Source organism: Tauraco erythrolophus, chromosome 2 (genome assembly GCF_009769465.1).
Source record: "Tauraco erythrolophus isolate bTauEry1 chromosome 2, bTauEry1.pri, whole genome shotgun sequence".
NCBI classification, from domain to species: domain Eukaryota; kingdom Metazoa; phylum Chordata; class Aves; order Musophagiformes; family Musophagidae; genus Tauraco; species Tauraco erythrolophus.
Genome location: NC_141466.1, coordinates 11596233 through 11622283, shown reverse-complemented (window position 1 = coordinate 11622283; position 26051 = coordinate 11596233). Strand labels below are relative to the sequence as shown.

The following is a 26051-nucleotide window of genomic DNA, read 5'->3' as shown; positions in this document are numbered from 1 at the left end:
CTTTTGAGGAAGCTCCTCTCCAGAGGCAGAGCCCGAGCCCGGCCCTTGGGCTTTATGAAGACGCACGCCATACTCGGCTCTTTTTGGCCCCAAAGGCAGACCCTTTCCCCAGCACAGGGCTTGCCGGCACCGCGGGGAGGGTGGGTGCTGGCGCCCGTGAAGCGGCTCGGAAAAACCGCGCCCGTATCTCCCCCCCCGGTGCGCCGGTGCGGGCCTGCTCCCGACGCGCTGCCACGGGGCAGCGCCCGCCGACCCCCCGCCCGGGGCGACCGCGATCCGTGGGGCTGGGGCCGGGCGGGAGGCGGGATCGCCGGGCCGGGGCGGAGCCGGGGGCAGAGCGGCGGGGCCGGCGCTCCCGCAGCGACCTCCCGCAGCCGCCCGCCAGCGGGGCCGCCATGGCGCCCGCCCGCCCTGCAGGTGCGCGCCGCGGGCTGGGGTGGGGTGAGGGGGTGTCCATGTTATTTTCCTGATTACGCCGTGCCGGGGAGGGGCGGGCAGGCGCGTCTGTTCGGCCGCGGCCGTGGCCTTGTTCCCGGGCGGGGGTCGGCGGGGCCGGGCCGGGAGCTGAGCGCCGGGCGGGCGGCGGGTCGGGGCCGGCGCCGCCGGTGTTGAGGTAGCGGAGGAGCCGTTCGCCTGCTCGCTTGTTTACAGAGCCGACCCGGCACCGCGGCGAGGGGCGGCCCCGCGCTCGCCGTGTGTTTCTCTCGGTGCGTGCGGGGGCGGGAGGCGCGGGGCGGCCGCGGGGCCCCGCCCGCCAGCGGCTGCTCTGCTCGTCCTGCGAGCCCGGCTTTCGCCGCCGCTGTCTCGCCTTTGGCCGGCCGATACAGCTGAGTAGATTGCTTTGTTGACTTTCACGGCTTCAAACCTCGTTTGTTTCCTCCCTCCCCAGTTCTTGGATGATTTACTGGAATGTTCCAGGCTCGCGCTCTCTAAATTTATAGTTTCAGGTTGTCATGATTAAGAAGTGCTGCCGGGTGCCAAAGGTGCGTGAGTAACTTATTTTTGTCTCTTAATCTGTGCAACGGGCTTTCCTCTCTGTACCTCATCGTACACTACCTCAGGGTTGTTTTTTGGCTGGAAGGGCTTACCTCGGTAAGGTAATGTGTGTTGGTGACGTGTGTGCAATATTACGGTGCTAAAGGATGCAGTAAATGTTTGTCCTCTAGGTAATGAAGTAAGAAGATGAATGCTCAGACTCAATAACAGGCTTTTACCGTGTGTTACATGCCACAATTACTGTTCTCCAATGAGTCGTCATACATGATGATGGACTTTTAAGATGGGTAGGTGTCCATTAATCAATTATGGTTTGCCTCAAATGCTGTGACCCAGGCTAGGCCTGTGTTTAGATGGTACTTAAAATGCATATTGATGAACTCTCCCAGAGTATTGTATCAGCAAGTGTTTACATAGTGTGAAAATCATGTTTTGCTAATACTGCTCTTTTGGATGTGTATGTATACACGTGCAGACTTAAGAAAATTAGTGGAGAAGGCAATGGAAAATGACAAGTATAAGGGCATAAATATTTTCTGAATAAAAATTAGTTCATCAGGATTGTTTGTCTTTAAACATGATGAAATCTATGAACGTAAGTCATTGTTAAAAGTATGTAAGTCCTAGTACATTTTAGGCTGCTTTCTCTTTCATCCTTTTACCTGAAAAATGACCATAAATATACACAAAATATTTTAGGGATCTAAACACATAAGTAATGTCAGTCCTGTGAAGAGTTGTATTGGAGCTGATGGGACTGTTGTAGATGAAATGCTGTCTGATGGTTTTCTGCCCCCCCCCCCTTTTTTTTTTTAAATAATGGATCAAAATCTTGGGCTTGGAAGGAAATTCTGTGCTTCAGTTTAAGTCAGCACCTTTTTTTCTTGTTGTGTATTATATTATGAAAAAGAAACACTTCTAGAAAACCTGATTTGTCTAAGTCAGTTGTGAGGCAAAGTCTGAGTCTCGCTCCTCGCCCTTGCCCAGTGTCCTGTTGTCCATTGCACCAGTGGCCACACTCCTGTTTGGATTCGTCACATCTACTGCTGAAATGACAAATTATTCCCTTTGAAGTTGAAGTGACTTAGAATTGATTGGAACAGTCCTTGTCTTGTATAGGAATACGGCTCTGTTGCTTTCTGTATCCAGGATTTTGAAAGAGAAGAGTAAAACTGGCTGGTTGTTGGCTTTAGTAAATATTTGGCTAGTTTATGGTCCTGACTTTAGTGGACAGCTTGCAAATCCCTTACAGTGTTAGGGAATAAGTCCTTCTATTCAAATAGAGGTGAACTCCTTGGAGAGTGATTTGAGTTGGAGAATAACATCTCTTCAAAAAGGTTAGTAACAAAATTGTGAGAATCCTATAGACAGACACTGCAGCCAGAGTGGCTCCCTGCAGTCACCCATCTGGTTGAGTGTTTCAAAGGTGGGAAATTAGTGTGAGCCTGAGGAGCATGATCTGGCACAAGAAATTGCTGCTTCAGGCAGCTGGAGGTGTCTACAAACAAGGATTATGATGGAAGTGAGGGACAAAGGGACTTAGTTTCCCTTTGCTTTCCAGTACGCAGTGAAGGAAAGCAGGAACATAATCAATGTGGAGAATAATGGTAAAACTCCCTCTCTGACAGCGGGCTTGTTGCCCTCTGTGCCCGACAGCAGCAGGCAGCCATGGTCCTCAGCTTCACTTACTGGTGGGGTGAATTTACTGTAATCATCCACGAAGCAGCAGACTGACAAATCTCTTCCTCCTCATGATCAATAAGGCAAACAAGTCTAAGGCTTTATGGGTGCAGCTCTTGTTTTAGTGAGGTATCCACTCGCTAGTGTCGTTATTGAAGGTGGGGATGACCATCTGCCATGGAGTTGGTGATTTCTCACTCCCTGCTGCGAGGGAGCTGGGCCGCAAGATCTGCACCCTTGTGGAGGAAAATGCACGAGTCATGCTGGTGTTGCTGCGGTTTGTCCTGGGCATTAAGATCATGTTCCCAAAATGAGGAAACCATACGCTACAGTTGAGGAGTGAAGTCAGCATTAAGAGCACTGACAGCCTCCTTTGACCAGGAAGAGAAGCAGGGTGGGAGAAACAAGTTTTCAGTTTTTATTTTTTTTTTTTTTAAATCCGACTGGTTTGCTTATTTCTGTGTCATTTTTCCCTTGCCAATTCATGAAACAGTGAGGCAGTGACAAAATTTACAGCAAGCTGGAAGGATTATATTCCCCTCAAACATAATGTTTCAGATTGATACATTAAACATATACACAAGAGTATTCTTCCCCCCCCCCCCCCCCCCCACTTTTCTTTGCAAACCTTTCTGATTGTAGGTGGAAAGCTATACTTTGTCCTTGATCAATATGTCAGGCAGGCGTGAGCAGCGATGCCGCTGCTGGAAGGTGTCTGTTAGGAACTGTTTGTTCAGTTTTGGGGTGGGCAACATGCTGCAGCGGGGCAGGGGCCTGTGGTTGTGTCTCTCCTCTGCTTTCCTGCAATGGCAGGGTGCAGGCAGGCTTTCCTGATGAGTTGCGGTGCAGAGCCAAGAAGGGTGAGTTACTCCAGGTGCAATGCTTTTCTCTCACACCTGTGCTACTCCCAGTATGTGACCAAGCTTGGAGAAATGTACTTGTACTTCAGCTTGGTACCGTATAGCATCCTAGTGACACGCCTGTACTTACCTGAGAGTTAATGACTTGTCATGGAACCACAGCTGATCCTTTAGGAAGACTTCTGGCTCAGATGTGGAGCTCTCAGTGTTTAGAGTACTCATCATAATCTTAATGAGCCTTTCTGGTTGTTTTTTATCTTGTTTTTAAGATGTGAGCTATGCGTTCAGTTGCATGCCTCGAATTCCATGTGTTGTGTGGCCCTATGGCCTTGACAGCCAGATGAAGCTGTTCCCTGCTCTCAGTTATTCTGTCCCCTGTAGCACTCGTGTTGTAATTAAACATTAGGCCAACTGTTCCATAAGCTACATGTAGATCCCACTGAGGTGTCATTTTTTTTTCTTTTGTTGCCATCGTTATGGCTAATCTGTATCTTTTACAGTTTTTTTTTTTAACGTCCTTTCTGAAATGCAGGCTCTGTGACCGCCCATCACAGTTAAGTAATGGTAATATCAGCCTGGTTTGCAGGAACAGAAAACATCCGAGCTGAGCACGGAAGTTATACCTGTTTATACAAGGAAGATTTGTATTTACCTTTTGGTTATAGTGTCAAATTAGGACTGTTATGTTTTATTCTCTATCCACTTGGCAAGATTTAAAGGTCTTTTATTAATAGCCACCAATTTCTAGAAAGGAAATTTTCTTACAGTAGTTTCACCAATTAGCGACTGGTTTTGGGATCTTCCTATGGTGTTTCTGTAGATATCTGAGAGCCATTTCCCCGAAATCTAAGACTCCCCCCCCAGGCAGACCAAGAGCTGCTCCAGTGCACCAGTTAGAGGAAATCACAGCTTTGTTTTGCAGTAGTTCACAGTGAGAGTTACTGCTTTCTTGAACTCAACCTTATCTTAAGAAGAGGTAATTTATTCCCTGACTCATTTTTCAAGTAAACTTAACCTTTTCTAAGAGCACACTCTCTATCTGCTGCTACTCCTGTCAGGTTTTTTTTCTGCTTTCTGTCCCACATGCCATCTGTCTTATTTTCTGGTTTGTTTTCTTTTTACATACTCTAAGCTAATGCAGTGGATAGAAAAGGAGTATGAACGTTTATGAACCATCACTGCAGCCTTTGTTCCGAGGGGAAGAGGTGCGGATGGTTTCCTGCCAGGTCAGGTGATGCTCTGATTGAAATACTAATTAGGATCTGCCTCAGTTGTTACTTGGAGGGGGTGCTACAATGAACAACTTGGTATCATGAGCGGCTCAGCAGTGCTTGCAAGCTGCGTGGGTAGTCACTGGGCACAAATAACATAGTAGGTAGCACTAGTCTGTAGCTGTGGTGAAGTGTCTTGTTGTCAAGTAGTGCCCTAGTCTGGTGGCAAGGGCTTTATTTTACTGTCAGCTTAAGAAGTAGCATTTCTGTAAGGCTTTTTAAGTAGCTATTCTGATGTCAAAGACCTGGGCACTTCTGGTAAAGCTGGTTATAATACTGTATACAGGTTTTGGTAGCTGTGCCGAGCTCGGCAAAGCTTTGTAGGCCAGAGAGTGGCTTGAGTATTTCCTTCATACTTTCTCACAAAAAGAGAGAACTCAGAGAGTAGTGGTCAACGGCTCGATGTCCAAGTGGAGACCGGTCACGAGTGGCGTCCCTCAGGGGTCCGTGTTGGGCCCGGCCCTCTTCAACATCTTTGTCGGTGACGTGGACAGTGGCATGGAGTGCACCCTCAGCAAGTTCGCCGATGACACCAAGCTGTGTGGTGCCGTCGACACGCTGGAGGGGAGGGATGCCATCCAGAGGGACCTCGACAGGCTGGAGAGGTGGGCCCGTACCAACCTCATGAAGTTTAACCAGGCCAAATGCAAGGTCCTACATCTGGGTCGTGGCAATCTCAGGCATAAATACAGACTGGGTGGTGAATGGATCGACAGCAGCCCTGAGGAGAAGGACTTGGGAGTACTGGTGGACGAGAAGCTCAATATGAGCCGGCAATGTGCTCTTGCGGCCCAGAAGGCCAACCGCGTCCTGGGCTGCATCAAGAGGAGCGTGGCCAGCAGGTCGAGGGAGGTGATTCTCCCCCTCTACTCTGCCCTCGTGAGACCTCACTTGGAGTACTGCGTCCAGTTCTGGAGTCCCCAACATAAGAAGGACATGGACCAGTTGGAGAGGGTCCAGAGGAGGGCCACGAAGATAAGAGGGCTGGAGCACCTTTCCTATGAGGACAGGCTGAAAGAGTTGGGGCTGTTCAGCCTGGAGAAGAGGAGGCTCCGGGGTGACCTTATAGCGGTCTTCCAGTACCTCAAGGGGGCCTACAGGAAAGATGGGGAGAGGCTGTTCAGGAGGGCCAGTTATGATAGGACAAGGGGTAACGGTTTTAAAATAGAGGGAGGTAGGTTCAGGTTGGATATTAGAAAAAAATTTTTTACCATGAGAGTGGTAGAACACTGGAACAGGTTGCCCAGAGAGGTGGTGGATGCTCCATCCCTGGAGACGTTCAAGGCCAGGTTGGACAAGGCCCTGAGCAACCTGATCTAGTTAGAGATATCCCTGTTCCTTGCAGGGGGGTTGGACTAGATGACCTTTGAAGGTCCCTTCCAGCCCTAACCATTCTATGATTCTATGATTCTATGAAAAGTTCAGGTAATTCAGAGTGTCGTGGGTTATGTTGAACCGCCCCACACACAGCCGGTCACTCCCCCTCCCCCACCCCCAGGAATGAGGGAGAGAATTAAAGGATAAACGTGAAACCCGTGGGTTGAGATAAGAGTGATTTAATACAGATGATTTAATACAATGTAGGTGCTCACCACCCCTCGTATGCGAAGCCCGTCTCGTCCCGAAAACTGCAAATCCCGGACGAACGCGAGGCCCCGAAATAGAGAGGGGCAGAGAGGGAGAGATAGTACTCCGAGAGTGGGAGTACTGGGAGAGAGAGAGAAGAAAGGAAAAAAAAAGAAAAGCAATAGAGCGAAAAAAAACCACAGCAAGCGCAAAAGAGCAAAAGCGGCAAAAGCGCAAAAGCCAAAGCGCAAAAGCCCTTCTTCCCATCTGACCCTCGCTTTTATACTGGGCATGACGCTGCATGATATGGAATACTAATTGGCCAGTTTGGCCCTCAGTCTTAAGTTCCACACAAATCACAAGGGGAATCGTGTCCCCCTTGTCCCATCTATGCTCCCCCCTTATCCCGCCGTGCTTCTGCACTCCGGCACACTGAAAAGTCCTTGGCAGCTTGTTATCAGTGTTCTTCTCAGAGTGAGCCTCTGAGTAAAACCAAAACATGGAGCTTTTCTAGCTGTTAAAAAAAACAAACCCCTCTGTCCCAGCTAAAACTAGGACACAGAGAAGCATTGAAGAGTACAGCAAAGTAATTTTACACATTAAGATTATTTGTATGATATTTAGAATATACATTAAAAAGAAATTATTCACTCATAATACACAAGCAATGTTTGACTTTTTGTACTCCCTTTTTTTCCATCATGGTTGCTGATCAAACCTTTTGCAGTGAAGCTGCTGAAGACTGATGAGTAAAGGTAGCAGCTGTGATAACCCATTACGTAAAATACAGGCAGTTCCATCTGTCCCAGCTCCAAAAGTTTCTGAAATGCAGGTGTTGTCCAGTAGGTGTGTATTGCGAGTGGTGACATCCTGATGATGACCAGTGGAGAACCGAGGAGATAAAACTTTGACTCTTAGTTTGTTACAGAACAGTGTGCTGAAACATTTCCAGGTACGTGGTGAAAGATCGACTTTGCCTGCTGTACGCCAGTCACTTGGGCAGATATGGGCCAAATGACTGACAGCTATGCAACAGCTGATGAACGTGAAAGCCCCCTTGCCACCCGGATGTGCAGGGTCAAGTAGCAAGCAGTCTGAGTAGTCATCAGAGCAGTTGGGAGATGAATTGAGAACCACAAAGGAATTAAAAGGGTGGCTTTCTGCCAGTGCGGTGAGCTGTTCTCCAGCCCTTGTGCTTAGGTATCAGCTGAAGAAATTTCGTTTGATTTATAAGTAATTTTTTGTTTCTTTTTTTAGTGTATGATGCTGAGCTGTGTTGGTTAGGTATGCCTTCTTGTTAGGGGTGAGTAGATGGTGGGAGGTGGCTGACGCCGTCACACCACTGCACAGAGGTTAGGCGGGAACTTACAGTGATACCTACATTTGGGTCCTGCTACAGACATAGTTACGGGATGGAAAGTTAAATATCCTGTGCTGGACTAGTGCTGCTGTGGTGCTCATGGGGGCATGTTTATTTCCTTATATACGGGAATTCTGGATTCTTTAAAATTGAGCCCTGCTGCTAACCAGTCACTCAGTGGATGAATTTTTAAGTGGGTTGTTTTTAAAATTAGTTTTCCCTTTGTAATGCATAATTTCTGTTAGTACAAGTGACATGTTGGTTGTCATGAAAAGAGATGAGGGAGCTGCAGATTAGTTTTCTCTTGCTCTGTTGACACTCTACACTTGATGCTGTTGTGTAAGTAGTAAGTTTCAGTGTTTTGTTGACTAGTTATGTCCTTTCCTGAGCCCTACTCTCGTAGTTCCCAGTTCCAGTCTGAGCCTGGCAGGTAACAGGCAGCTTTTCCGGAAAGGGGACTGGGGACTGATCTTGAGACAAAAATCGTACAGCAAGTAGAAGAGATCCATAATCTTCTACAGGCAGAGTGGGAAGAGCAAGCAACATGAACCCCAGGAAACAAACAGACCTTCTGCAGTTGCGCATGTTGGTGAGTTCTCCTGGGCTCCGTGGATGGTGAGCTGTGGAAAAAACACTGCACCCAGGAGAGTGGTTCCTAGCCCTTCTGCTCAACTCGGAGCACACTTCGAATTAAGCTTGTGAGAAGAGCAAGGAAGGTGCGTTCTCTTCCTTGTTTTCCTCCTGGGAAGGAAGTGCAGACCCAGACCTGGCAGAGCAGGGGCATGCTGCTCCTCGCAGGACGGGGCCTCGCTCTGCTAGGGGCGAGCCACTGTTGAAGAGTGCTGTGGGCAACCTGTGCAAATGCCAGCGGGAAGCCACGGAGGTTTGCAAAAGCAAAGCTGTCAGAGCTGAAGAGGCCACCCTTAGCACCAAACCTGATTTTAAGGTGTTTCTGAGGAAACGTCTATTTCTTTGTACCTGGTGACTATAATGTGTCCGTTTTGTCATGTGGACCCATGTATGATTTGGGATATAAGGGCTTCAAGTTAGAAAATGTATTTCTAGGGCAAAATCTTTTGTCATTCCTCAGTAAATGGTAACAGGCCTTTAAAAGCCTCTCTTCTGACTGTTTCTGTGGAATTTTTTTTTTAGTATCTTGAAAGTCTGCGAACAAACTTCCATGGATGTCACTGAAATCAGGACTTCACCTTCAGTACTGAGTACATTTTGCAACTCAACTGCTTTGCAGTCAGCATTTCATTGCTTTTAAAATAAAAGTTTTGCCTGGTACTGTTTTGTAACTGTTAAGTTTTGATTTCTTCTTCATCCCACGTACTATTTGTTGTGAATTCTATGATGAAAGAGCTGTGTATGATTATTTTCTCACTGAAAGGCTCTAGGATGACAGCATACTGTGTTATAAAGTGGAATTTACTTTGTCTGGCCTTAAAACATATCTTTCTTCCTGCTTCTCTTGACTTTTTGTCTTTTTTCTTCACCAAGTCTAGCAAGCACATAGCTCAGAAAAGCAATTTTGACCTATGGAAGCTGGTGCCAAGTATCACCTGTTTATTAGGTTAGCCCAGCGATGTGTTCAAGATTGGAAGCGTGCGTTTTAATCCTAGGTCTTGTAATAGTTATTGGTAAGAACAAGAATTTAGCTTTTGGGTTATACACGTCAGGTAATGCCGCAGTCCATTTTAACTCCAGATCACTAATGCAGATGGCGTAGGTATAAGCTGCTTTCCCTGATTTTTCAAACATGTAGGTTCCTGCCCAGTTTAGACAGATTTTCTAAGCAACTGTGGAAAAAGTATGAATTGCTGTCTGCTGAATTTTAAGTTTTAACACCAAAACTGGAAGCACTACAGCCCCTCAAAAACAGAGGCTTTAACATGGACGCCCCACCACCCTAACTGGTTAACACATTCACAGTTTTGGCTGGCTTTAACTTGAGGAAGGGCAAGTGATTACTTTGATGTAGCTGTAAACAGGTGAAGACAAGGTTTTGTTTGAAACATGTTGGGCAATCTGAAACAGGCACCATTACCAGCTATGCCAGGCATAACTTGTGGTGAACGGAAAGTTAGCAGCTTTTGTCTTTGGGCCCTAATCCTGCAAATGTGTGCTTAGGTGTTACAGGCATAACTTGTGTGAGTGAGTACTCCCTCCGAGTACACTCGGTACCCGAGCAGAGAGCTCAGCGACTTTGCAGTGCCTGGTGATGTGTCTGAGATGGCTTCCATGAAAACGCAGCACTGGAGGAACTGAAGCCATTTGTAAAATTAGGTCAAATTTTGTAAAGGGTTTTTTTCCTGTCCTCCCATCAAAAATAAATATCTAGCTTCGTAAAGGCTGAGTTGCTTTGTCCATACTGTCAGTGTAAGATGTTTGAATTTTAGTTTCAAAATCAAGCCTGTTTTGTTCAACAAGAGCACCTCAGTTCAATAATGTTTAAAACACTTGAGTAATCTGAAAGTAAAATATATACTGCTATTGTTTCACCAGAAATTTTCTACACTTCTGCTTTTTCTGCAACAGTACTCAACCTTAATTCAAGCATATTTTTAACTTTTTGTTGTTTTTTTTTTTTTTTTGACTGAGCCCTGGACTATCTCACGAACTGAACACATCTAGAGTTGAGCAAATAAAGTCTAGATTAGATATGCTGAAAAAAGGGTAGCATATAGCTGGCTTATATGAGCCATTCTTTTGTTCTGTCTTTTCTGCATGCATAGGAATAGGTTGCTAACTTTATTTACCTGAATAATTTTGAGCAGACATTTTTCTGTGTACAAATGGTTAGAACACAGAGAAGTAAAGAAAACGAATTTTTTCTGTTTCTAGAAAAAAGCAAGCAGCCATTTAGAGAGACTCTCTGTTTAATTAGGTAAATGTAACTGCTGTGGTATATAGCAAGGGGAATTCACTTTGAGAGGGGGGTTTTTGCTTTGCGTGTAGTCCAAAGTGACTCTTGGTACAAGGCCAGAAATTGCGTAGTGTTGCAAGAATCTGGAGATGGAGGAAGGAAAAACAGTAAGATAATAAAGGTTTTAAAGATGTTTCGGAAGAGCAAAAGAACAAAATCATTCTCGGTTATGCAATACCTAAAGGAATTTTGCAAGTATGAAGGAAAGAATTAGGAACACTGCTGCTTTTAAACCAGGCTTCAGACTATGCAGTGCGTAGAGGGTACAATTTACTGCCGATCGTTGTGATTTTAGTGCACCTAACGCTGCCAACGTCTGAGCACCTGCGAAGCTGCGTGTGCTCGTGCAATACAAGGTCGCACTCAACAGACTGTAATGAAATAAACGTTTTAGGTTAAGGAATAGAGAAATAAAAATAAAGGTTTCCAGTGTTAATTCTGTACGTTACAAACGTACAGGATTTTCTGTTACAATCCAACTGTTCAAATATGTTACTTAATGTACAGTGTATGCAATGTGACACAGTTAAGGTTGCTGTGGAAACCTGGGATTTTCAGATAGGAAAATGTTTGCATTGCATTACTGTGAGACTCCTTTCTTCCCCCATTCCTCCTTTGCTTCTCAGTTGGGAGGTAGAGGACAGAGAAAAAGCCATGGCCTGGAATTTGCATGAGTCAAGATGAATTGAAGAAAGGGATGTTGAGCTGAAACTTAAAAATTTAATGTTCCCTTCAAATACCTCTTGCATCCTTAGTTGCTTTTTGAAGTGAGAAAATATTTAAAAGTTAATCTTTCACAATGCAGTGTCAGTTGGCTGTTAATTTGAAGGTCTTTTTCTGAAAACCTGAAAATGATGGGTACCTTCTAAAGAAAAGTTTCCAGTAGTTTTTGCAGCATGATTATGAGTAGTGTTGGAAGTGTGCTTGATCTAAAAAACAGTGACCAGTTCTAATACTTCCTGTTAGACTGATGAGTTTATTCATACTTTAACACTTTCCTGTTGTCTGGCCTTATTCTGTAAAGCATTGGGAACATGTTAACCGAATCTCAGTGAGTACAATGGGAATATTTACAAACATAAACCTAACTTTATGCTTAAGCATTTTGGGTCCTCAGCTAATTGTAAGTAGAAAGTGATTTATGGTGCCTGTGATTTACGGTGCAGATATTTGTGCTAAGCATCAAGCCATGTCTTTGTGGTTTAAGTGACTCTTTGAACACCTGTCTCTTTGTGCTCTACCTCCACTTAATTTACTGTTGGTATAAATGCCTTTACTGGGTTGGTGAGAAAAGAGCTGAGGAGCGAGAGAGCACGTTTGCTGTGAAGCCGAGAATGTGCATTTATCTTTTGCAGTCTGTTTCTTATCTCGTGAATGCTGGCTGTGGGTCTCGGCAGCACTCAGCCTTCAAAGTCTGCGGTTGCTGAGGCCCACCCACTGAAGTCGCTGCTCAAGGAGTTATGTCGGCAGTTCCCTGCTCAGGCTTTCTGCTGCAGGTCTGCCTTCTGTGGCAGGAGTAAGGGTGTGCTTGCAGTTCAGCTGCATGCAGAAAACCCACTGGAAGTGGGTGTGAGCTGGCATGTCAGGATGTAAACTGAACTGCAGGTACAGAGCCGCTGCTGCTGACTCTGCTGCAGGTAATTTGTGTGGTAATTTTGGGTGGAGGAGTGGTAGCAAACACCTGAAGTAGGTGAAAGGGAGGAAGGTGAAGGGCAGTAATACCTCAGACTGGCAGCTGCTTGCTGTGTAGATGTATTCTAAGAAACTGAGAGAGGTGGGCGAAAGCCCAGTTTCTTTGATTTAGTGCTTTGACTGGCCAAGGTCCTCTCGATCACCAAAGGACTTTTGCTGCACATCTGTCTGCGGTGGTGCTGCTGTTTTGCCAGTGCAAATCCTGCTCGAGCACTCTGTAAGCTAATTCATAGGAGCATGTCTGGAGTGTGGCTGGGTCTGGGATATGTGGCAGTGTGGATCTGATGGCCCTTAACAGCATTCCATGTATGGGACATAGGACAATTCTTCTGGTTGTTCACCTGGCCTAGAGGTGGCACCAGGCAGTCGGTTGCTTTTGTTTGCTACCTGACTTGCTCTTGTAGCACCCTGCTGTGTAGCAGTGGTGAGGATGGAGTGAGGATGACAGTGCTTCTGTCCTTTTTCTTGATTCGAAGGGGGAAATCTAAGGAGGATTTGGTCATGTTCCTTAACCTGGTAGAGAACCCTTAACTCATTGGCTCTGGGAGTGATGTGGTTATCTTTAGGTGTATGTTTTGACCTTGTCAAAACAGAGGTGCAGGCTTTCTTTGAGATGTTTCTAAACAGATCATGAAACTAGCAATTGTTATGAGTAAGGAACTCGCTGGTGTCAACGGTCGAATCAGCAAGGTAGTTCTAAGGGGATTGTCTAAATGCTAGTTGATGTGTTGAATGTTCATCTACTTTTATTTTTTAGAAAACAGCAAGTACTTGATTGAACACTGCTAAGCACATATGTAAAAGTCTTTTGTGTGTGTGCCTGCGTGCTCCAGGGAAAGGTAAGAGAACAGAGACATCTGTCTTATCCTCTCTGGGTATGGTAAACTGCATCCTTCTCATGTTCTGTGGTGGTGGAACTATGATGCTGTACGTCGATTTAGGATCTGACTCAGAAATGCAACATAAAGTGCAATGGAAGTATCTTAGTATGGGGCATAAGCACAGTCTTTATTTCATTCAGCAGATATCCCAGGAAAGAAAGACACAAATGGTAAGCCATTTGCCTTTCAGTTACAGGACCTGTGGTTTTGTAACAACTTTGCAGAATGACCACAGAGTCCTTCTGGATCTCAGTCTCTCACCTATAAAATGAAAGCAATGTTCTTGATGAGGAATATTTGAAAGGCTTAGCTTGTTAAGTAAAAGTTGCTGAAATTTGCTGAAATCTCAATTAACTGGAACCAGCACCCTGAAAATTCTTGGATATTTCTGTTGTTCATATGTATGAGTTTTCTTTATTTCAGTGGCTATAGAATTCATTCTGTTTATCCACATACTAATGTTCTTCTGCTACCTTGTAGCTTTTGTTACAGTATTTGGTAGGAAGAGACTAGTGTTTTCTGTCAACAGTCCATAAAGATGCAGGATTTGGCATTTAGACTCCATATAACTGTATATACCTGTACAATGTGAGCTTGAGAGGCTGCGAGGTTCAGAAGGCTTGGACTTGATGCTTACTCGAACTGGAGTGGGTTAAAACAGGGCATACAAGAAAATGAACGTGTTAAATGTTTTTTAACTTCTGCAGCAGTGTTCTTGGCTTGAAAATCTTTCCAAATGGCCTGATTTCAAGCAGACTACATTTTACATTTGGTATGGCATAGTGTTCTACCTGTTAACAGTTTGCACTGTGTTTTCTGACTGTTTTCTGTCTAGCAGCTGCAGCTGAATTACACAGTAAAATGCATTGTTCCTTATGGAAAATGCATCTGGTGATGTTCAGCTGCCAATGAGGGAAGATTAATCTGGATGTTTTTCTCTCTTGACAACTGTCACTGGTGATGTGGAATTTCTGGTAGCAATTTTGTTTCCCCTTATTCTGTATGAAACATGACAGTCAAGAGTTAGTGGGTAAAAGTCTCCTCCCAAGCAAGGTTGAAATAGTTTGCCTGGGGAGTCCATTGGAGCTGAATCAAGTTTTGTAATTGTTGTTCTGTTTCTGAATCAGAAACGTTTCTGTTACATTGATTCTCGTTTATCTTACTTGAACTTTGTTTGTGTGGACAAGCTGTTGCAGATCCAGTCGATGAGCTGAAGGTGATCTAAGCTTCGCCTGTTCTTACTGCATTAGCAGGGAATGAAAATGCTTGGACCGTCAGTGTACTACACCTCTGTAGTGGGGACAGTCACCACCTAAACATTGCAGCCAGTTCCTCAAGAGCAAGGGTGTTTTGTTTCCTTTGCCTGTCTTATCTCTGGATCTTACTTTCACTGTCCTTGAGAGTCCACAGGGTACAATAGCCACATGGAAACTCTCCATTCAGAGACAGAGAAATTGTCATACTGGCCTGTGTTTGATCTGAACAAGAAGTCCAGAAATTGCTTCTGCATATAAATTTATTTTGAATCTCTTAATTTTTGCATTTTAATTATTTGGGGATTTTAAGAGTGTTACAAGAAACACGACAGGCTTAATGCTTTAAAGGTCAGTGGAGTTGTGTGCATAAATGAGGGTTATTCACCTCAGCAAGGGTTGAGTCATCAGCCTCAACTTCACTGAGGTGGCAAAGCTCTCCTAGGTTCATTTAACACCCTTCAGCTATGTGTAATGGACTGGAATGTCTTTACAGAGCTTGTTAATGTTTTAGAAATAATGTTATACTTTAATTATAATGTAAATATGTAATTATATTAAAATAACTCCATATTTATCTTAAGATAGCTTTAGAATAAACTATTTTTTGTCCATTCTACTGAATCTAACTTGACATAATTACTCTGCGCTGTGTTTTATTGGCTTATGCTACTGCTTTCCTGAGAACTTCCAATCTCCCTTTTAGCTACGTCATTCTCTCTGAAGAAAAGACTAAAAAAGTTGTGGTTTACTCAACTCTTTGCTGGCTATGCATTTCTGTTACGTTTCATATTGAGATGCTGTAATGTTTATTCTGAAACTTTTATCTTTGCTGTTACACCGAATGAAATACACTAGTGGAATATAAAAGCAGTAGAACTCAACCTGTTGAGACCAGTCAGTGAGGCATTAGTGAAATACCGCACAGTTTCGCATTTCTCACAAGACGCTAATGCACTTTCACCTTTCTGTTTTTAAAAATGAGATGTCTGTTGAAATGAATGCTGGAGCTAATGTTAGTGCTTTGGCTTGTGCAGCTTCATCATACGCATTTATATGACCCAGTAGCAAATTGTAATGCATCTCCTCTTCCGTGTTGACTTGTTTCTGTTGCCTTATGCTTAAAAGGTGTTGTGTGACCCTATGCTGCAGCCTGGTCGGGGTGTTTGCATCTGCACAGTGCCCTGGAAACTGCTTTGGGCTCACCAGAGGTGCAGATAGCAATCCCTAAGGGTTCAGTTTCAGATCTGATACACTGAAAAAAGCTTCCTCTCTATCTGTGATTTGTTCTACAATTTCTGATTCCGCCAGCTTGACAAACATTCTTAATATTCCTCTTGAAGTACCACATACATACCTTTCCTTTTCTGGTCTTAACATTGACTTGGTGGTACATTTTTTTAGGGGTCAGAATTGACACATGTACCCAGAAGACTTACTATTTGTAAGAAGACACTCTGCTGCAGAATTGCAGATCTAAGCAGAATGGTTAGTAATGCGTCATGTCTAAAATGACCAGTGGCAACATCTGTATGTTGGTATTGCAGCAGAGGGTAGGTTGTAAGGAAGCCTGCAGTTGTATGAGCAGGTGTGTGCGGTGTTTGTCTGTAGTCTCAGGGACAGAGTCAAAATAGAGAAGCAAAAATAAAAAACTAACATTGTGTGGGATACTGTACCGAGAGCAGATGAGAGCTATGTGGTATGTCTGGGCAGCATCCTGTTCGTTTGGCAAAGTTGGGTCTCCTTGTTACATCCTTGGCTTGGTTGTCTCACTGAGAGCCTTCTGCCTTAATCTGCTCTGTCTTCCTACCTGTGCAAAATTTGTGCTTAAGCCTCTCGCCTCCTCTGCTTGATTTTCACAGTATTATCGCTGCTGCTTTACTTGTCTTGTGGGCCCCTGCTACAGTACAGGATACTACCCTCGACTCGGTTTCCCTCGAGTCAATTCATTACTTTTTTGCATATTTCCTGAAGGAGCTGAGAGCCATTTAAACTTAGATCCTCAGAGGAGTTAAGCTTTTTATTTCCTTTTGTGGATCTGAGCTTTAATTTCTATGCGTATACCTGCAGAGCCAAATAAAGGCAAGACTGTGCTGTGGGTTTCCAAAGGTTCTTGGTTTAAAATTTATGCAGAAAATAATAACTGGCTCCTTGTCAAACTAGTCTCTTCCCTTGTTCTCATTGCTGCTGGTTATTGAGGCTGGTTGGATTAAAGCTAGTGGGGGGACACTTGCACACATTGCTCTTCTGCACTTGTTTGAGTGTGTGGAGGTACTTCATGTCGTTCAGTTCCCCATTTGCAAAGTAGGGAATTACAGCATTTTCCTACCTCATGAAAGGTTAAGAAACATTGGCTCTACAGAGTCGTGAAAATATATCTAGAGAATTGCATGATCTTGAATGTTTTTTTTCCTCTGTATGTCTTTCCAGGACTTGCAGTGGGCACAGATGGCCAGAGACAAGCTATCAAGTCCATCGAGTGTTCTAAAAATAATCAGATACTTCATTGGCTTCTGCATTGCTAGTGCTGTTGGATATGCTGCTGTTCATGTGCACGGTTTTGGAAAGTCATGCTCACGATTGGAGAATTGATTGTTGATGTTTTAGAGGCAGCAAACGGGATTTCTGGGTGCTTACCCCAGAGCTCAGCAAGCAGGCTCTTTTTTTGTCTCATGAAAATGTAAACTACTTAAACCACAAGTAGCAAGGTATATTATTCTCCATGCCTGAGAAGGGTGAGAAAAGAGGAAAAATAATTAGGAAAAATGTGATAATTTTTATCAAAGTACTTACAGAACTTAGGATGATCTATTCACATATTTATTTTTAATGTTCCTTGCAAAAATGCAGTTCCTTTCCCCTTTGTTTATTCTCACACTTAGAGCATCTTCCTATTGTGCTGCTTTGAACTACCATGACAGGAGGCTGCTATCCTGCAGTTCCAGCTGGCAGAGTGGGCAGCAGGAACTGGAAGCAGCGTTTCTGGAGGTCTTGGACGGTGGTGGCAGTTGCAGTGGTGTGGATACCCACAGTCAGGAGTTCAGTCTGTTCTTGTGATTTCTTATTTTTTAATAAACACTTCTGTTTTGTTTTGTGACCTTGCTGGAGCATTCCCACCCATATTACAAACTCCCAGTAGCATCCCCAAAACTCCTGGCAGCAAGCCTAAGCAAACAAAGCAAGTATCCAAAAATGTGCTAATATAAGTGAAAAAAATCCAGAGCAATAGGACTAACAGCAAAAAATACAGTGTAGTTTTACATATTTTGTTCTTTTCTTTGTATGATTATCAGGTGCTCACATTGGCTAAATTTGGACGGTGGCAAATTTTTAACAGGATCCTTACTTAAATACATTGTTTGTCCATCAGTAATGTCTTTCCTCTTGAAATTTCCTAATAAAAGAATTAACATTGCTGTAGACACGTAATATAAGCTTTTCACTGTCTATTTCTGTTTCAGTGTAGAAAGGGTTAAACTGAGGCTGAAATTTCTATAAAATCTGCTTTGTCATCATTTGAGTTTGGATTATACTCATATGAGTAAGATGTCTGTCTCCCAGCATGTAAATATCCCCCAAATATGTACATTTTAATAGTGTACCTGATCCAGTCTTTGCCTCTGCCAGAAAGGAGCTACCAGGAAATCAAGGTTCATTTTAATCATATATCCTTCATAATGTTTAAAGCAGTTAATATTAATAAAAAATACCTGGGATTTCTTTCTTGGAGTGTATCAAAGGACGGAGGGGGGGGGAGGAGTATCGAGTAGGTTTGCTTTTTTTGTTGTAACATTAAAATTTCAGTGACAACCTATAAATTAAACTGTTACTGCTTAAAGAACTAAAAATTGAAAAGGATCTTTCAGAAATGCTAGTTTTCGGTATCAATTACTGCAGGTTATGCTGTGGGTCTTCCTAGCTTTCAGACTTCTATTTTTTTCTTTAAAGCCAACTAGTACATGAAAAATTCCCAGCAACAAAAGTGAACTCGGAGGTTATGAAGTTTGCGCTCCTAATCAGTTTGCTTTTCCCAGTAATACATTTTCAGAGTATAATTTTCAGCCTTAAATATGCCTTCCTAGAACACCACCTTTGTTTCTTTTAAGAAGGTGGGCTAAATAAGTTTTAAGTCAACAGAGTGGGACCTGATGTTAAATTATTTTATTGGGAAAATTTTCATTAATTGATGACTGGATACGAGATCCCTGTGTATTTTTATCAGCAAAAGCAAAAAAAAATCACCTGAACCTTTGTCACTTGTGGTCTATGGATAATAATTTTTCTGAGCACCTGTCTGTACCGAATAATTTTATTTTTATTGAGTTCTTGATTTATTCACCCTCACCATGTGAAAGGACTTGGAGTCAAATTCAGTTGATGTGGGAAGAAGAGACTCCACACCTGCGTTTTCATTTGGAACAGCGAACCTTGCACTTGACGAGCTGAGCAATGCCACGCTGGGCCTGGTGCTGGCATCTCCTGCAGCATCTGCAGTTAGGTCTAGGCTTAAGCCCTACATCCTCTCTCTTTGTGCCCCGCTTTGCCAAAACAAAGGGTGGTTGCTCCGGCACGAGGCGAGGCAGGGCTGTGGGCAGGCAGAGTTTTCTCCTCCTGGCTCCCTGGGCAATGGTGCTCCCTTCATCTGCCAGCACCGTGCTGGAGCAGGGCTGGTATTTCCTGGGGTGTGGTTGGTAACTCATGGGAGAGGAAGAGAATGGACAGAAGGAGTGTGCTGGTGCTGCTGACTTCTGCACGGGAGCGGCCCTCAGGACAGCTCTCACTTCCCTCCATTCATCCCAGCTGACCGTGTTACAGTGAGGTGAGAGGGGATCTCTCTGCTTCCCTCTTCTTGTTCCCATGGGTCCTCCTGTCCTCATGGTCACGGGTTTAATATTATCTCGGTGCTCTGAAGTTATTTGGTAGTTCTTGGTGTCAGTGTGAGACTCAACTCTGGCCCATTAGTGCCCTTGCACACACATCGCAGAGCGTAGCGAAGGCAAAGCAGGCAAAGGGAAAGAGTGGTTCCTCCTTCTCTGAACTCTTTGTGAGTTGTTACAGAGGTTGTAGTGGTACGCTTTGGAAGATTTGTTGTAACTCTAAATGCAGTGCTAACAAAGCCACCAGTTTTGATCTTCTGAAGATCTGAGGACGTGCCCCAACAGGGAAGATAAGGATGCATTGAAATCCTCAGGCAGTATGTGGTATCTTCATACAGACTGGCCATCTGAGCAGTACAGTTTGTTTTGATGCTATAATTATGCTGCTGTCATGTAGGTTTCTGTGTGTGGCTGAAGACTGCGACACGCATTAACTTGAGAAGATAAAATAGTATTTTTATAAAGCCAAAGATGTCATAGGCAAATCTGCCCTTTAAAGAGCGACCATGACTGTAAGACTCCACCTGATGCATAAAGATCAGAGACACTAGATTCTTTTTGATGCACTGGATGTATTCAAAATTAATGTGTAAGAAAAAGTGCATTTTGAAGCAATGGACTTTAATTGCTGTGTACTGATGCTCCATAAATATGGAGAGAAAATTATGGCCAGTATTTCTGATAGGATCTAGAATGATATGTTCTTGGGCTTTTCAAGTAGATTAGTCTGGTTTTTTCACGTTATCTCTTTTGTTGACATCTGGCAACTTGTAGCTTATGATCTTTTAATGCAGGGGAAAATAATGGGAACTGATTAGGTCCTGGAGGAATTCTTCCTCTTTTTCTACGAGTCATAATTTATGTGGCTTCCATTTCTTTGTTATACAGCCCATTAGACTAAAATGTTTAGTAGTAACTTCTAGTTTGAACTTTAATCTGGAATACTGATGAAGAACTCCTAAGAAGTTAACTTATTTTGTGCATGTGCACAAGGCATTGAGGTAGGTTGAATGTGTATTGGAGAGGGGAAAAGGATAAAACATCTTGGCAGGATTCTTGGAAAGCAATTGATGTGGCATATTGTTAATTGCAGTAATCGCCAAGCAGTTCTGAAATTCTCAACTTGTGGTTTCCAAGTGCTTCAGTATGGTATTCTGCAGAAGTGGTGATTTCCATGTCATAAGCAGTGTTACTGATCTCCTTTAAAAAAAAAACCCCAAAACTTCTCAGAAAACCTTCCCTAGTACTGTGTATCCAAAGGTGAATGCAATTCATCTGGAGAGCAGAAGATCCCTCATGTTTCTCCCTGTATACTTTGAACTTGCGTGTTGTTCACAACAATCAAATTTGTGTGAAGAATGTAGATCGCTCTTTTTTCCTTTACATTGTTTTAAAACTTTCATATTTTCAGTGTTTCACAGAATTCTTATGAAGTGAACGTTGTGTCTTTTGTACTGGATATGTCTAAAGCTGCTCTTGATCTTCTGCCTATAAAACACGTGAAACCAGGAAGATGTTTTGGTATAAGCTATTTAACAGCTTGCAAAAGACTCTAATCCTTCCAGGGTTTTCAAACTTGCTCCTGCTCTTTGGGTTACCTGCTTTGCAGTTTCTCTCTTCCTCTGCTGGAGAACCTGGCCTGAGCACGCGTGTTGTTTTTTGTCTCGTTGTGTACTGAGCGGGTGTCGCGTGGCAAACGTTGGCTGGTTAAAGTTTTACTTTGCTTTGTCACTGGGTCGGTTGCATTTCCACAACCCTGTTGTTTTCTGTAGGTGTTGTTGACATGTCGATTTACGAACTTCCTGTTTTTAAATGTTATATACAGGGTGCTCTGCCTGGGTATGAGGTACTGAGAGGAAAAAGAGCATCACGCGTGGCTTCTCACCTTGCCCGTTTGACTGTGCATAATGGAGACCAAGGAAGAGAAGAAGGAACGAAGACAAGGCTATTTTGCTCGGTAAGGTTACAGGGTTTATTTCAGTGTTGAGTAAAATTTAGAACTCCTCATTCTGCCTGTTTCACAAGGTTTTACAATTTTTCAAGTATGTATAAAAATGAAACCCTTGCTGCATTATGTATCCAGAAAGTGCTTTCCTTGCTGTGTCCCTGATGTTGCAGTGGTGATTTTTTCCTTTTGGGTAGTGGAGATAAACTTGAATTATAATTGTTATTTGTAACACAAAACTGTTCTTGGGTACTCAGTTGCAAATTGCAGTGGATTTGGGCTTCCAGCATCCAGTTCCTGAAGAGTGTTTATAAAAATGAGCACATCTAAACACGTCTAAAACTGAAGTTTATCTGATTTCAGATAAAGCACTGGCTAAGTAGTATTATCTCATAGGTTAAGATCAGCTAAGAAAGGATAAGCTGTCTAGACTGTGTCATCTTTATAAATAAAAGCAATGTTTTTTCAGTCAATCATTTTTATCATTTGGAACTCATGATTGGTGATTTTTAAGAAATAAGTGAGTTAAGTTCCAAATAACTTGTCTTTGTTAATTTAGCAAGTCTGTAATCATCTCTGAGCTCTGATGTACAAGAAGAACCGAAGCTCACTTACTCTTGGAGGGAGCAGCAGAGGGAAGAAATCAGTATTAAAAATGCCTTTGGCTCAAAGATACTTTCTGCACTGTTGAGGAGGAAAAGCGTGTACTCTCTCCACTCTGTACTAAATAACTGTTCATGAAACTGCACTAAACCACTGGCCTCAGTGCATTACAGACGTCTAGAGGACTGTCTGTCGCACCACTTAGGAGTAGTAGTGTGGGGAAAAGTTGCAGCACTTCTTTATTGCTGCTCAGGTGGTATGTCTTGGTGGCTAAAGATTTGAGGAAGTTTTGTGGTGAAGGACATCTGTTAGTGCCAGGTTAACTTGCTTTCTGTTTGGAAATTAATCAAATTAACATCCATGTTGCCAGAAAGGAATGTTGCTGTTTTGGGTTTTGAGAAGGGGGAATAAACAATGGCACCTGTAGCAGAGGAGGTATCAAGCAGGATAAAGCAGAAGTAGCTAAAGAGATTGTACTAAGGAACAAGTAATTTCTGGCTAAGGAAGACTGAGGCTTTGAGAGAGATGTCTGAGTAAGATACTTCAGTGTCGAAGAGAATGTTTTGAGTCCTTTCTAAATGCTGTCTGCTAAATAAAATGGAAAGCCACAAGAGGCTTTTAGCAAAGTCCTTGATGTTTTGTTTAATCTGCTTTGCAGCTTTCCTGTATCATCTGTGGCTATTCTCTTTTAAAAATTCTCAGGGGCACTGTGTCTTGTATGGGCACAGGACGTTAGGCAAGGGTCAAAAAGACCTGAAATCAGTTCTTAGTTCTAGCGCTTACCTGCTACGTAACTTTGGGGAAGTCATCTGTCTCTTTCCTTCCTGGCTTGCATGTTTTTTCGTTATATAGGTTGCAGGCCCTTAAATGTTAAGTTCCCACTCTAAGCAGGCCCATACGCCCGTGTATGATTTCTACAAGAATGTTCTTGCAGACCCTCAAGTCATGTTTTAATAGAAGCTCAAGTAGGTCAGAAGGTGGTATGCCCAGCTTACCTTCGTGTACGTTGTCTTCGTGTGCAGTCAGGGACAGAAGCAGAACTCAATTTACATGTCCTTGATGTCGGTCTAGCGTCTTAAGTCTAGTGTGCTTCCTCTAGTCAACAGGTGTCCCAGGGTTTTGTAGATGAATGGTCTGAATGCTTTACATGATGACTCCTGAAAATAACAGGCAATTTATATTGCGTGTAGAACATAGACAGTTCTAACAATGTCCCTACCTGTTTTTTTACACTTTTTAAAATTTAGCTTTTGACTTGGTGTAGACAGAAGTTTCCAGCTTAGGTACCTGATATTGGGACACCGAGGTAATTTAGCGTGTGCTTTGGTGTCGCTGTCAGTTTTGGTTGGTTTGTATCTTTGAATCTGTGGACACCTGTTCTGTCTTTAAAGTTAAGCACCCAAGTTCAGTGAGTTTTGGCTGTCGTACTGTTTTGTGTGCTACTTCAAACGCCCAGCTTTTCCTGCCAGCTTGGGCTCGTATTTGTCAAGCTAAGAGCAACCTCAGCTGATTCCCCAACACATGCATTCCTCTGCTTCTCTTACTGTTTCTTTTTTTCTTTATGTCTTGTTACTGTTATGTTTTGTGAGCCTAAGATAATAATAGTATTTACAAAATCTAAGTTTATGTATAGTAAACATTCTTATGAGGTGACTCTCTTTCCCACCTTGACCTGAATCCTGTTAGTTTTGCCTGTGATCAGATGTTCGTGGGAGCAGGCTCTGCTTACCAAGGGAGAGAATGAGAAATGGGTTAGACTTTTTTGCCAGCAGGAGGGAAAACTGTGCTCCATGTCAGGAGGGTGGGAAAAAGGGTGCTGCTCCACCCAAGGCTGAGAAGAAGGATCCTGTTTATATCCTGGTTAGAAAGGAGAAAACGTATATATTCAATGCTGAGGAAATAACATGTTTTATAGCTACCTTGTGGATGATATTAATGAAAATACACACATTTTAATAGAAAACTTCACTCTTTAGTGTAAAGGGAAAGATTATTGTGGTATTAAAAAGGACAAAGACATTAACTGAAAAATGGGAGATGATAGCACTTTCTCTGTTGGCAGAGCAAGGGTGCATGTGGGCACAAACAGCAGGACGAGCAGCAGCCTCACTGCCCTGTCAGCATCCCAAAGAGTCCGGCTTCCCATCAGAAGGTGGCTTTTGGCCTTCAGGCTAGTGTACTCTTGGCCCCCTTGGACAGCTTTTGGTAGGGGTGGTGCCCAGTGTCTGGCTGGTTGGAAAGGCTAGCGTGAGAATCCCAACGTCTGTGGAGTGGTTAGCGTGTTGGTAGTTACGTACTGGCAAACCAGCCCCTGAGCTGCTAGAGAGAAAGCAAGATTAACATGAAATAACTGTCTGCATCTCTGTCCCCCAAAGTTAGTGTTGTAAATAAGTTGATTTAAACATTTTTATTTAAAATTTCGCTATAGAAGAGAGCCACCCAGCCGGCATATCTTTCCACTACGGATCTTTGTGATCTGAGTGCCTCAGGTTTCCCAGGACTCTTCTGTTCCCTATGACAAGTGTAGCTGAAATAAAACCCTCACCATCCATGGTTGCTTCTTACCGAATGCTTCTTTACCCACTGTATTTTGTGGTAAATGGCTTATTTTTTGCTTTGATTGTCCAGAAATGAAACAAGTAACTTTTCAAACAAGATAGAAATCGCTACATAACTTTAAAGACCAATTTAGAGTCCCTGTGCAGATAAAATGCTACAGCTCGTGGGAGTTTATCAGGCAAGAAGTAAAAGTATAAGAGTAACTTGCAAGCATAAATTTCTCTTATGCAATAGGTCCTTATTTAAGACTGCTACTCCTACTTAAAGACTATTCTGTGTAGTTAAGTTTTCTTGCCTAATTCTTCAAACCTTGTTTTTAGGCTTTTCTGTTGACTTATGTGTCCTTAGCTCCCAAATGGACCAATATTACTCCAGGTCTTGCAAAGAACTGTCTCCTTTTGCTGTGAAGTCTGTCCTGGTATCCAGCAAGTCCAAAAAGAAATGGTACAGTGTAATATAGATGTACAACGGCACGTGTATATGTATTGGGTCCCCGACTCTACTGTGACATTTGATGCTTTTTATTGTGATTATGCACCCTTGAATCTTGTTACAACTTGCCATTTCCCACTGCCTGTGTTTCCTTTATCTTCTCTCTCTCGTTACAGAATGGAGAGCCTTTCAGTTTTCCCCTGCCCATTGTGTAGGGTCAAGTTGAGAGCTATCTCATCTCATGAAATGAATAGCTATTAAAATTTTAACTTAATTTAAAAAGAAATTACCAAAATGAGTGAAATATGTCACATGGGAAGAGTTGCCTTGGATATAAATTGATATGGAACACTGAATGTACATCTTGAAACTGAAATTGCTTTGCATGTGCTGTTGTGTATATTTGGATGAGAAGTTCTAGGAGATAAGAAATTGTAAGAAGAGTTTGAGTAGTTTTCTGAAGGAATGACAAAAGGGGCTTTTAGTTTCAAGTTTTCTGTGTCTCTTAACCTTCCTCACTATGAGTTACTCAGCGTTTTCCATGCTTTATATGATCTAATCTATCTATGATCTCTACTAGCTCTCTACTGCTTTCTTAGCAGAGAACAACAAATAAATAGTGCTTTATTTGAAAAAATGTTACTTTCCAACACATTGACCAAGATGTTTACAGTAAGTTTACTAATAGTTGTGTCTCCAACTTCTGGTGACCTTAATTTCAAGAATGCTGTATAGAGATGAACCATAAAACTGATACTTACATTGAATGATTTTTTTAATAGTTTCTAGGGGAATTTGAATTCTGGTTCTCAGTCTTTTTTTTTTGGTCGCCACTGAGAGCCAGATTTCTGAAGCCAAAGATGAAGTGCTTGTATTAGGGAAAATATTCTTGCTGGGATTTGGGTGCTTTCGTGTTTACTGAATTTACATTGGTCTTGTTACCATCGTTCTTTTGAAAAAAATGCATAAGTGTCTGGGACATGCTCCAAAGCCTGTCTGAGTAGGCGGAGACTCCCTTTAGCTCCAGATTGCTAATGTTCTGTCAGAACCTGAAGCCAGTTGTACAACCTGATGTTTACCTCATTTTGCTTTATGATGTGAATGTTTAAGGGAAATAAAGGAATTCACAGAATACTTTAATTATATT

At 43.1% G+C, this 26051-nt stretch overlaps 1 protein-coding gene across 7 annotated transcripts in view; it reads left to right on the top strand.

Moving 5' to 3' along the window:
- The first annotated feature begins 389 nt into the window (after nt 1-389).
- The window catches only part of NCOA7 (nuclear receptor coactivator 7), a 93194-nt gene continuing 67532 nt past the window's right edge, over nt 390-26051 (top strand). For 4 of the 7 annotated variants that reach the window (XM_086631254.1, XM_086631255.1, XM_086631256.1 and 1 more), the window contains exons 1-3: nt 785-983; nt 1167-1283; nt 21191-21322. In XM_086631254.1, the coding sequence (XP_086487380.1) occupies nt 21273-21322 (50 nt within the window). In that variant the 5' untranslated portion in view covers nt 785-983; nt 1167-1283; nt 21191-21272. Of the gene's footprint in view, nt 418-784; nt 984-1166; nt 1284-20858; nt 20887-21190; nt 21323-26051 lie in introns of those variants that run through there. The other 3 variants (XM_086631251.1, XM_086631249.1, XM_086631250.1) reach the window with 3 other exon arrangements.